Source organism: Dysidea avara, chromosome 7, assembly GCF_963678975.1.
Source record: "Dysidea avara chromosome 7, odDysAvar1.4, whole genome shotgun sequence".
In the NCBI taxonomy this organism is placed as follows: Eukaryota; Metazoa; Porifera; class Demospongiae; order Dictyoceratida; family Dysideidae; genus Dysidea; species Dysidea avara.
The window spans coordinates 33,732,018-33,743,877 of NC_089278.1; the positions used below are offsets into that span (position 1 = coordinate 33,732,018).

The 11,860-nt window shown below is 37.6% G+C and overlaps 2 protein-coding genes across 2 annotated transcripts; one reads left to right on the forward strand and one right to left on the reverse strand.

Moving 5' to 3' along the window:
* Positions 1-11: 11 nt before the first annotated feature.
* On the forward strand, positions 12-4,371 carry LOC136261355 (calumenin-B-like). Its single transcript, XM_066055346.1, has 8 exons — positions 12-171; positions 264-437; positions 968-1,155; positions 1,709-1,887; positions 3,125-3,185; positions 3,429-3,535; positions 3,590-3,685; positions 4,152-4,371. The coding sequence occupies exons 1-8, from the start codon at positions 104-106 to the stop codon at positions 4,245-4,247; spliced, it is 969 nt and encodes a 322-aa protein (XP_065911418.1). The 5' UTR covers positions 12-103; the 3' UTR covers positions 4,248-4,371.
* Positions 4,211-11,831, reverse strand: LOC136261346 (uncharacterized). Its single transcript, XM_066055337.1, has 13 exons — positions 11,691-11,831; positions 10,548-10,594; positions 8,793-9,089; positions 8,429-8,701; positions 7,810-8,085; positions 7,412-7,759; positions 6,978-7,084; positions 6,750-6,912; positions 6,337-6,451; positions 5,637-5,910; positions 5,553-5,583; positions 5,235-5,424; positions 4,211-5,148 (listed from the first exon to the last, which is right to left on the reverse strand). Exons 2-13 carry the CDS (start codon positions 10,591-10,593, stop codon positions 4,356-4,358), a joined length of 2,913 nt encoding a protein of 970 aa, XP_065911409.1. The 5' UTR covers position 10,594; positions 11,691-11,831; the 3' UTR covers positions 4,211-4,355.
* Between the last annotated feature and the right edge of the window lie 29 nt (positions 11,832-11,860).

Below are 11,860 nucleotides of genomic sequence, written 5' to 3' on the forward strand. Positions count from 1 at the left end.
GTTAGCCACCATTGCATCAACATGTTCGATTCTGATTGGATGGATAGCAATTGCGTCATCAATCGTGTTTTTAAAGCGGTGCGCGTACATTAGGATAAGAAGAATGCAGTGGTTTGTTTTCTTCGTTGGTCTTTCTTGTTTGTGCCTACTAGCGACGGCTGAACTTAAAGAGTAAGTGATAATGGTGTACATATAGTTCTTTGTGTTAGTTACTAGTTAGTGCAAATTGAGTGGAATTATTGTGTTGTTTATATCATGCCTAGTCACGTGGGTAGAGCTCACGATGATGATGTTATCGCTACTACACTGGAAGGAGTTGATGGCCACAAAGTTGATGACTACCATCACGCCACAGTGGATCAAGAGGCTTTCCTTGGGAGGGCGCGGGCGAAGGAGTTCGATGAAATGGCTCCAGAAGAAGCCAAACACGAGCTAAGGTATAAACTGTTGTCAGTTGTAAACATGAATAACTGGAAAACCTGAGAAGTTTTTACATACTGCACAACACATGCACAGCCATAACTATTGTTTGTATGGAAGATGGTCACATATTATGATGCAACACAATCACAAACACCAAGAAGAGTATATGTCACTACCTTACCAAACATTTGTAAGACAATACAGTGGCATTGTATATACAGTAAATATGATATCATGAAGAATAAATTCCCAACCGTTTAGTAACAACCTTATGCAAACTTACACTATGCTGGTGGTATTATGTTGTGCATTCATGAAACAAGGATCATTTGTTCATCACCAGTTACTAATTCATCAGTGTACAGAAAATGGTTAAGCTAAGAGTATGTGACTTTATATTGCAACTCTTAGTAAAGCCAAATGTTATATTACTACTACTAGAAGATCGTATTATGTGTGTTTGCCATCATTACATGGGAGAGGGTGTTTGTATTCATTGTAATTAATGTTGTGTGAAGTGATTTAATTGTGCATGTTTTCTCAGAAAACTGATCAAAGTTATTGACACTAATCGTGACCATGTGGTGAGCCTGCGTGAACTAGCTGAGTGGATAGAGAAGATTGATGATAACTATTACAAGAAGGACTCCAAGGAACAGTTTACAAAGACAGATACCAACAAGGATGGCTTTGTTACTCTCAGTGAACATTTTGCATCAATGGGATTAGATGGTGTGTACATGTGTAGTATGTGTGGTGGGGGTGGGGCATATTTACATAATACAGCTAAGTGGGCTACTTCTCCTAACACTATCCCCATCTTAATAGCATGTGTTCTGAAGGAGACACCAGTCACTGCATAGGCACAATACGTACGCATAGATATATATTATCTATATATAATATTTATTTTTTTTATTTTTTTACAAAAACAATCATTTTGCTGCTGCCACAATCAAAACCAATGCATGTACTTCCATCATATTTTATAATTATGTTTTCACAAAGTTGTCGTCACTTGTAAAACTCTGAAAATTTGTGCAGGACCTAGTGTTAACTGGGAAACAAAATGCCGATATTGCTCACATCTCAAAGTTTAGGTTGGACTAATTAACTGTAGCACACAGGTGGCTTAATCAACTGACTACAACAGTCGTAACAATTTACTTTTCAGTCAGTGAGTATGGTATACAAGTGTGTATGGTATACAAGTGAGTATGGTATACATGTATGTTAGCAATAGAAGCATTTTCTGTACTTCATGTATATGTGTATGTTTGTTAAGATTTTGTGGCACCAGAAGAAGAGGATGACAGAAGAAATAAGGAAGAAGAGTACACCAGTCACGATACTGACAAGTTTAATCATGCTGATGCTGATGGTGATGGAAAGTTAAGCAAGGAAGAGTATCCAGCTTTCCTTTATCCTGAACACCATGACTTTATGGCTGACCATGTAACAGGGGTATGTATGTGTGTACTTGTGTTTGTGTGCATGTGTGTTGCATGTGTACTTATGTGTGAGTAAAATGATTGCATTTGTGCAACTGTGTACTGTATCAGTTACTGGTTGTTAAACATATCCACTTAATGCAACTTCCCAATTTTTATATTATTAATTTGTATTTGTATGCACCTAATGAAAAGCCTCATCAACATGAGTGTTCATGGTATGAACCCTCTTGGGATGGCGTGTTTTGCAGTCACCATGTGCCCTAATATTTGGAGTTCAGTTCCAGTGCAAATCCATCACGTGGAGCATGAGTTTCATGTGTAGAACATCATTTTGCTTGCATGTTATTATTGGCCATGTACTACAATTAATCCTCACATAGTTGACAAACCTCTTCACTTGTATAGCTGCACCTCGTGTTGGAGCTTTGTGTTTGTCCGCTTGTGCTTATCAATCACAAGAAATGAGTATGTGCTAATATATGCATGCTCTTGACAACCAGACTCTGTGGTATTCATGTTGGTAGCACATTATGGTTTTTCCAGTGCTTAGAATAAGAGTTGAACATTTGACCGAAATTGGTGTTTGTCTGATCATGTTCCATTTCAGTTGGATGTTTAGTGCATCAAGTGTTTGTAGAAACAAAATGCATCAGACGAGCTTCCCTTATTGTTCTCCCTGTTTAACAGGCAGAAGTATTTTATTTGGGAATAGGGTTATTTGGTTTGGGGGTTGTGGGTATAGTATTAAATAGAGAGAATTTGTTAATTGTGTTGATGAGTTTAGAGTTGGTATTTTTATCTATTTTGTTGATTTGGGTTAGTGCCTCAGGAGGAATAGATGATTTTAGTAGCCAAATATTTATTTTTATGGTATTATTAATAGCAGCTGCGGAGTCTACCTTGGGGCTTGTATTTTTAGTGATTTATTTTAGAATACAGGATACAATAGGGGTGAATTCTTTAAGTTTATTATGAGGTTAAATTATTTATCTAATTATGGAGAGCCTTGACAATTGAGGTTTCAATTGGCGGAGTCTCCTATAATGGAGATATAGCCAAAACTGACTGCTTTTCTCACTAGACATGTTTTGTTGAAATTACCACATGTTGTGAGAGATCGTCACCTTGCATGCAATTTTTGATCCCTAATTTAGCCAATATAAACACAATTGAACTAGCTTTGTTAAATGTGTAATTCAGGTGACCACTAGCTTGCACGACTACACTAATTTTTCTTACTATTACAGGAGTTCATGGAACACCATGATTTGGACCATGACAATGCCATCTCTATTGATGAGTACATGGGTGAGTTGTGTACTTGATATTATAGCTCTCGCAGTACAGCACCAAGCTAGGAAACTAGTGTATTGGAAAAAAAGCTGTTTGAAATTTGCAGAATTTAAATTTTGAAAGCAATTCCAATCTTGCTGAATAGTATGTACGTATGTGGTCATTAAGCCACTGAAAGAACTGCTTGACGTCATAACAGTAAAGCAAAAGTTGTATGTGGTATATGAGATGTATCAGACACTCAATTATCATCCACAGGTGTTTATCGGGAGCACTTTACGGATGGTGAACCAGAATGGTTGAAGGAGGAGAGGAGGAACTTCCAAGAGAAGCTTGACAAGGATGGTGATGGGAAATTAGACAAGGTGAACTATCTGATTGTTGTGAGAAAGTGTACTTACTGTAGTTGATCCTATTAGGATGAGCTAACTGCTTGGATTGCTCCTGATAATTCCAAGGGTTTATTTGCAATGGAGGAAGCAGAGTATTTGATGGGTGAAGCTGATACAGACAAGGTATTGTTAGTACACGATTTGAGGCACTTAGAAGATTTGCTGTATTTTAAAAAACGTGAAACCATGCATCTTGTCTGGCAATGAATCACTCGGCAATGAAACACTTTTAATTGGGCCAGAAGTCTAGTTTGCTCCATGTTCAATTAGTGCTTTTTCCATTCTAATTTGCCTACATTGTTCAAATTACAGCTATGTATAATAGTAAAGGTGAAAACTTTGATACCGCACATAAAAGCATGAGATTTGAGTATTGACTAAAAATAGCAAACCAAAGGAACACTAAAACTTATATACACCACCCTACAGTGCATATTGTGAACTGGTCGACTATATTTGCTGTACACCATACCAGTTGTTGTGTTACTTAAGTAGTTAGGAATTGATGACATGAACTGACACATTTGTGTATACACATGCCAGTCATCCATTATACATACCCATAACCTTATTGATATGACTACTCTAGGATAAACAGTTGACTGAGGAAGAGATATTGGTCAACTACCATGCATTTGTGAATAGTCGTATTGTTGAGCCATTGATGATGAGGGATGAACTATAATACATTACAATGACCATGTAGTTTGTATGTGTGTAGTTATACACAGTGTGTGTATATATGCCAACAATGCTGTACAGATAGTTTTGTAAAAAAAAGATTGAAGGAAGATTAGTATGTACAATCAGATGGCTCTTGGTTAACAGTAACTGTCAGGTCACCATTACTAGTTGTAGTCTTTTCAGGGATAACATCAACTGCTACTTCACTGTAAGTATCATTTACACATTCTAATGTTGTTGATGTTTCTTCTGTGTGTTGTATTTCTCCATTTTCTTTGTCATCAGTATGGCCTTTGTCAAGTTTCTCAAACAAGGGATTTAACTGTTCCACAGAGGGACGCTTTGATTTTTTCCATCCACGGAACTTAAACAATGAACGTTTTGATTCCTTTTTGGGTGTGGATTGTTGTTTATTTGTAGAAGGCTGGACTTCATCTGGTGGCTGCTCTATTGGAGTAGATTGTTCCACAGAGTTAAGTGTGTCTTCTGTAGGACTTTCTGTAGGACTTTCAGTAGGTACATTAACCAACTGTGGAACTTCTTGTGAAGGTAGGTCATCCAGCTGTATAGCAACGTCAGAATTTCTGTTCGCTTTTTCTTCAGTAATTCCCGGGGTTGGATTAATTGTTGCAGATACATCAGGAGATGTTACACTACATGGGGAATCACTGGTCTTCTTTATGTCATCATCATCAGAGGATTTAGTGACACTGCCGTTCACTGTGCTATAATAATGAGTGTTCTCCTTATCAGTAATGCTCTCCAGTATTTCATTGTAGTTAGTGTATGTGCTGGGGGTGGTATTGTCTACTGCTGTTGCTGCATCTGGTGAATCTTCACTATTACTGGCTGCCTTCTTCTTTGCTACCCGTTGTGATCCTCGAATGAGGTATCGCCGACTCCTGAACAGAGACGCAGTAAATAGAACAATAAAGCCATAGGAGCTAAATACATGCATGTTCATTTTACTACTATTAAGTTCACATACCCAATTCTCTCAGGTGGTAAATACTTGCTGTCTTTATACAGGACACGCCAGCAACACAAAATTATTGCTATTAGTACAGCTATCACTAGTAATAGTCCAGCAGCTATGCCTGCCACTACAGCAATGGGGAAATCAGTGCTATCATCTTCTTCTGTTGCTTCTGTGGTTGGTTCTTGTAATGTGCCAATCTCTAAAAAGACATTACAACATTATGCATATAGATTTAGTAGAGAAAAAAAGTAACATTGATATTGGATCTACACAAAAAAATACAATGAAATGCTATACATCACTACATACAGAGAACACATTACTTACCATACAATGAACTGGAGCTAACAAGGTCATTCTACATAAAGCAATATAACAACTACGAATGTCATGAAGTACATCCATACTAACCTCTGGGGTGTACTGGGCTGAATAAACTCTAATGAAAAAATAGTGTTCCTTGTCGACACTCAACTTAGCATTTTGGAACTGTTGTCCATTTAGTCCAGTAGTAGTTATACCATCTCCCAGTGTGAATGTATTAGAAGCATTGTAAGTAGCATAATCCAGTGCAGCAGTGACATAATAGACTAATCCTCTATCAGCAGCTTCTCTGTGTGAGTGACTGGCCTCACTCTTTGATGGTTTCAGTTTACCATCCTGACTGACAAGAATGTAGACAAAACTACAAAAAATAAAAATAATGTAATTAATCTATCTATGCATGTAATGATGTTATCTTGTATCAGAGAATCCTTCCCCAGTGTGAATTAATGAAAGGAATCATGTGTCACTTGACATTAATTCTTTTTCATAACAATATATTACCAAACAAGCTATAATCATTATAAGTTAATTGCTCTCGCATGATTAATTTTCCCCATGAACATATGTTGTTTTATTAAATTACAACCACCACTATTATGTAGCTTAATGAGATAATTCTTGTTCCTACATTTCTGATGTGAAAACATTGTGTGTCAAGGAAGTAATAACACAGAATTCCTTAAAGAGGTAACATCACAAAAAGATCTATTCATCTACTAAAGTGTCAATACTTCAAGAAGACTTTACTGCACGATTTCTAAGTACACGCAATGACCACAATTACCTGATGTCTCCCTGCTGGTCACTAACTGGAGGTACAATCACACCCACTACACCTCTGGTAGGGTCATCATTAACAAATACCACATCATCAGTATCTAGTGGCTGGATCAGTGGAGCTGTGGGGAATGACAGTATGGAACGAACATGCATATTCAAATACACACTAAAATCTATACATAGATAACTGTGATATGTAAGTATCACGGATTGCACAGCTGTGGTCACCAATGTCTATGGTGTCACGTGAAAAAAGGAGCCAATGAGAACAAAATTTGAATAGAAGTCCTCACATTTGATTGGTTATTTGGTCAAATCCAAAAAAAATTATGACAATGGATGCGCAATCCACGATGTGTGTGGACATTACGTATGAACAGTGTTCTGCTTGATCACTGAAATATGAAATGTACACACCTCCTAATGCAGTCATCACAATGACACTGATGTGTTCTCCTGTAATATCCTCCCCAGTGATGGCTACCACACTGATGTTGTATATTGTGTTAGAGGATAAACCTGTTAGTACATAGTAACCCTCTTCAGCTGGTGTATCCTTGTAACTGTCATTGTAGTATACCTAATAGTAATACACACAGAATTTTAATGTTAGTTTACAATCATTCACTTAATGGATACACTTACCCGATAGTGACTGATAACACCATTTGGACACAGTGGTTTACTCCAGGTGAGGTTTACCCACTGAAAACTGCTCCCTAATTCTGTGAGATTTGTTGGGGCACTAGCACCTACAGAATTCAACACTTTGATAGATGCATTAATCGTGAGCATTCACGTGTGTGCTAGTGTACCTCATGTACATCTTGAACACGAAATTCTATAATGTGTTTTGGAGGAAATAAACAAAAGTACATGGGCACATGTTCATCTCAGTATGTATGCACAGTGAAGCCTCATTAATATACCAATGGGACCAATAATGTTGGCCTCAATAATGAAGATGTTAGTCCATGTCTGCGTGTGTGTGTGTGTGTAGAGACTCTACATACTTTCGCACATGCGTATGCGAAGGCATTGTGCATGTATTTGTATGTACATACTAAGTTATTACTAACTTGATTGATTGGTCTGTACATTGACAACAGTTTCAGTAGTTGCTACATCTAATCCATCACGAGTGTAGGTCAACTCCAGTCTCCAAGTATAGTTAGTATAAGGTGACAACGTCCTCCCAAACGACTCACTATTATCATTCCTCTTGGGGTTAAACCTTCTCCTCTCTATCCTACACTCTGATCTCTTACAGGTAGTGACCCCACATTCACCAACCACACTATAATATAACCTGTATGTTAGGTCTATCCTGTCACTTAAAATTTGATCATCTGGTTTAGCCCAGCTCAACGACACTCTATTCTGTTCAATATCCATCATGACCTCCAAGTTCTGTGGAGCAGGGAGGTCTGGAATAGCAGCAAATTACACAATAAAACAAGACATATACTGTGTGTACCTTTCACAGTGAGGTACACTGATTGGGAGACAGTCTCCTCACCAAACACAACCACCACGCACTGATACCACCCCTCATCAGAACGTAACAATGATGGAATCACCAGTGTGTGATTATTCTGGCCTACTGCTTCACTTGATATACCATCATTGCTACCAACTCGTCTCCAGCTGTATGTTATAGAATAGCTACCGGTGGCATTACAATGGAGTGACGCTGGCAATGACACGAATGTAGTATAGTTCTGTGGTTGAGTGATAAAGACTGGGGATGGATCTGTGAACACATTGCAACACTATTACACACCCACACACTTTATAACAATAAACTACACCCATTAATTATGTAGTGACACACACATACTTATCAGGAAATATTCTATTAGCAATGAATAGGATACATCAACAATGTTACCATATCCAGTTAGGTCTTACACTACAGCCCACTCCAGAGGCTTCACCACACCCTTAGCACTATGCAAGCTAATACCTTGATTAGTACTGAGACTGGTCATAGCTAATGTTAAAGGAAGCACTTTATATGGGATACAGGTGAAATAAGCATGGTGTAGAATTACCAAATATGTAATGAATATATTAGCTGTAGTATTGGCACTCACATTTGACAGTCAGGTCAATTTTTGTTTGATTTTGTGACCATGTGCTGGTCACAGTACAGATGTACCTTCCTCTATCACTGATATCAACGTTTGGTATGAGTAGTGTGTTAGTATCTGTGCCAATAGCATCAGGTTTTATGTCACTGTTACGAGGTCTTGATTTATCCCAGCTGTATGTCTGTAGACCCAGTCCAAATGCCGATACAAACAATGTGATGTTTTCTCCAACTGTAGCTTCAACCTTGTTAGATACTGTTATGAGGTATATCGGAGCTGTTGATGTGATAAAAATGTGTAAATTGCACTTAAGCACAAGAGTATGCTAATAAAGTTTGTATGTGCATAAACTACACACACAACTTACCCATGATTCTAACAGTACAAGAAGTGTCACTAATTAACAATGGTATAAAACAATTATAGCGTCCACTCAGACTTGGTGAGGGTCTCTTTAGTGTTAACGTTGATATTATCTTGTTGTCCACAACTGAAGTAGTCACGTCAGCCACATCTGATGCTACCACTGTGTCATTGATTGACCACATGATCTCCACCGAAGGTGAACTAGCTGTACATGTGACGTTAACTCTCTCTTTACCAGTGAACAGTAACACAGTCAATTGAGTTGGCTCAATGGTTAGTTCCACTGATTGTCCCTCATCTACACACATGAATTATAAAGAATGTTAACATCATAACAATACACATACACACACATCACCAAAGTAATGATGGGTATGTAGTACAGCTGTCACCCTGTAGCTATTCATGACTACATGAATGTGATTAGCTATCCATACTGTAATTCCTAAATTTCTACAGGAGCTAATTTTTCTTTTATGAAAAAATTGTAAACTTTGTAAGAAGTATATTACAGCACCCTTAATATTATAATGTGAATTGTTTTTTAATTACCATCTTGAATCTTTAAGATTCATGAAAAATTAGTGCCACTGAAAAGAGCAACTATGTGTTATATAGTTAAAGCACCGTCGTGCGTATGTACAAAAATACAGCATGAGAGGGTGTGTTGAGAGGCTAATACAGCACAAGGCAAAGCTGAGTGCTGTATTTGCCTCAAGACACCCCCCCCCCGAGTGCTGTATTCTTCATACACACAAGCATTGGCAGTGCTTTAAGTGTTATATTGTACTTCCCGGTCGTCTGGCTCGGAGAGATTTTCTCTATTATTCAAACTGCTGTGATTTTCAATTGTATGACTCATACAGTACAGTTATGCAGCTAATTAGTAATGTATGGACAACACATGCGGCATCGCTTTGATCCTCCCACGCAAAGTACAATATAATGGGTATAATGTACACATGCTAAAGGAAAGTTTGTGTATGTACGTTTGCATGCAATTCTGTGTGTATTAAGCCTCTTTGCGTAAAACTCTAAATAAAGCATAATGCTTATATTCAGGGCCATAACATTATGAATGTTATAGACAATGCAACAAGAGAGATTCTACCAGTCTTCAGGAACACATCAATGTATTGATCCAAAGTGATTTGTAGTAACATTGTAGCCACGAAAGCATTTTCTCACACACACATCATACCACCAGTATAACATGTATGGTAGGTGTTGTACCATTAACACTCCTGCTACCACTCCCTGGGTTGTGTGTACACAATTATATTGATCACTAGTTTCTTGTATGATTCTCCTTCCTTTGATCATATGCATCCTCACTTAAATTTATTTACAATACACACATGCAGGCACACTGCACATGCTACATGTGATGATGTCACTGTGTACACACTACAAGTATGTTAAGTATACATTCTCTTTTGTAAGGCACCACACTTTTAATCATAAGTAACCATATATAGTTAAATCAAACAGCTAAGGAAGTTAATAAGTTCCTTTGATAACGACTTGGCTACCTTGCTTTATAAGTGCATAAAGCTATATGATTATTGGCTGGTCACAACACTTTTTCACTATTCATATTTACGTATGATATCCCACTGTTATCTACTAATGACACTATTATGGATGGGTAATGTGGTGTAGTGGAAAGCTATTACAGGCTTCACTGTTTAAGCATTAATCATAAACATAACAGGTTTGCATGATATGGTACAGTATAGATATTCACATCACTCACTGATAGCAGACATCAACATGAAGGTTAATAGTAGTAATCCAATCATCCTGCAGGGTGGGAATGATGACACATACAGTTCACCCTTCAGTACTATCATAACACAGAAACTTTATCATGAACATGTGAAGTGTGTCACAAGTCATTAATGTTAATATGAACAAATTACACATTATTCCTTACAATACACAAGTAATGTATACTTCAAAGCTCCCCCAATAATTATAGGTACCAAGAGATCATACACCACCGGGGGGTCACCAACACCCACACAAACTTATAAATTATGTACGAGAGTCCCAATATTTAAGTATTTCAACACATATTTCTCTATTATTTCAATAAATATTTCATGTATTTATAATTGAATTTCTCAGATAGTGTACAAGAGTCCCAAGACGTTAGCTACCCCTCGTACACCACAAACAAATATAACACTAAGGTTAGCAAATTTAAGTTTGTGTCAAGAGTTCTTCAGTTTACCCAGTTCAGAAACACATAGCTATTCAGAAACTTGAAATACCATGAAATTGTTTGCATTATCCTCATGCACCGATGATGCATGACCAGCCTCAACTGTGCATGTTCACAACGGCAGTCCAATTAAGTGCATCCAGTGTTCGCCTTCCAGTGCCTAACTGGTAAAGCAGATAAAAACAAAAACAAACAGCATCATCTCAGCTATATTATGTCTGTAACTCAATCCAGCTGACCCGACACAAATCCCCATACATTATGTTTTGATACGTGCACTGAGAAGTCCTTAATTCCCTGTGCTAGTCACCCATACAATGTTGATACCTCAGTTTTTGACTCAAAAGTAGTCTGTTAGTCACACAATTTAACTCATAATCTGCTAGGTAATCCCATCATGACATTTGCAGGTTTAGAGAAGTTGTCGGGTCTACTCTACTAAACAGTAAATCGATATAGCTACATCACTGACGAATACTATGTACTGTTTCACTAAAGCTATGTGGTTATATTTCCTGCACTCGATCGTTCATATTTATTTATTTATTAATGCTTTACAGCACAAGTGCTGAAGGTCTGTAGGACACCTGGTCCTACAGCCTGCTCAAAGACATTAGATACTGCTAATGTACTGTGCAGTCACCTCACTAACATCTAGTGTAGTCCACTCACCTTTCAACTAATCCTTTAACAAAATCGCCAGCTAAACGTGCTATCTGTTAGCTTGCAACACCACTGAAGAAAGGTACTTCACCAACAAGTATTTATCTTGCAACTTTGTTAAATTCTTGAGTGCTTATATCATAGCTACAGCATATGGCCATTTATACTGATTACTCGGA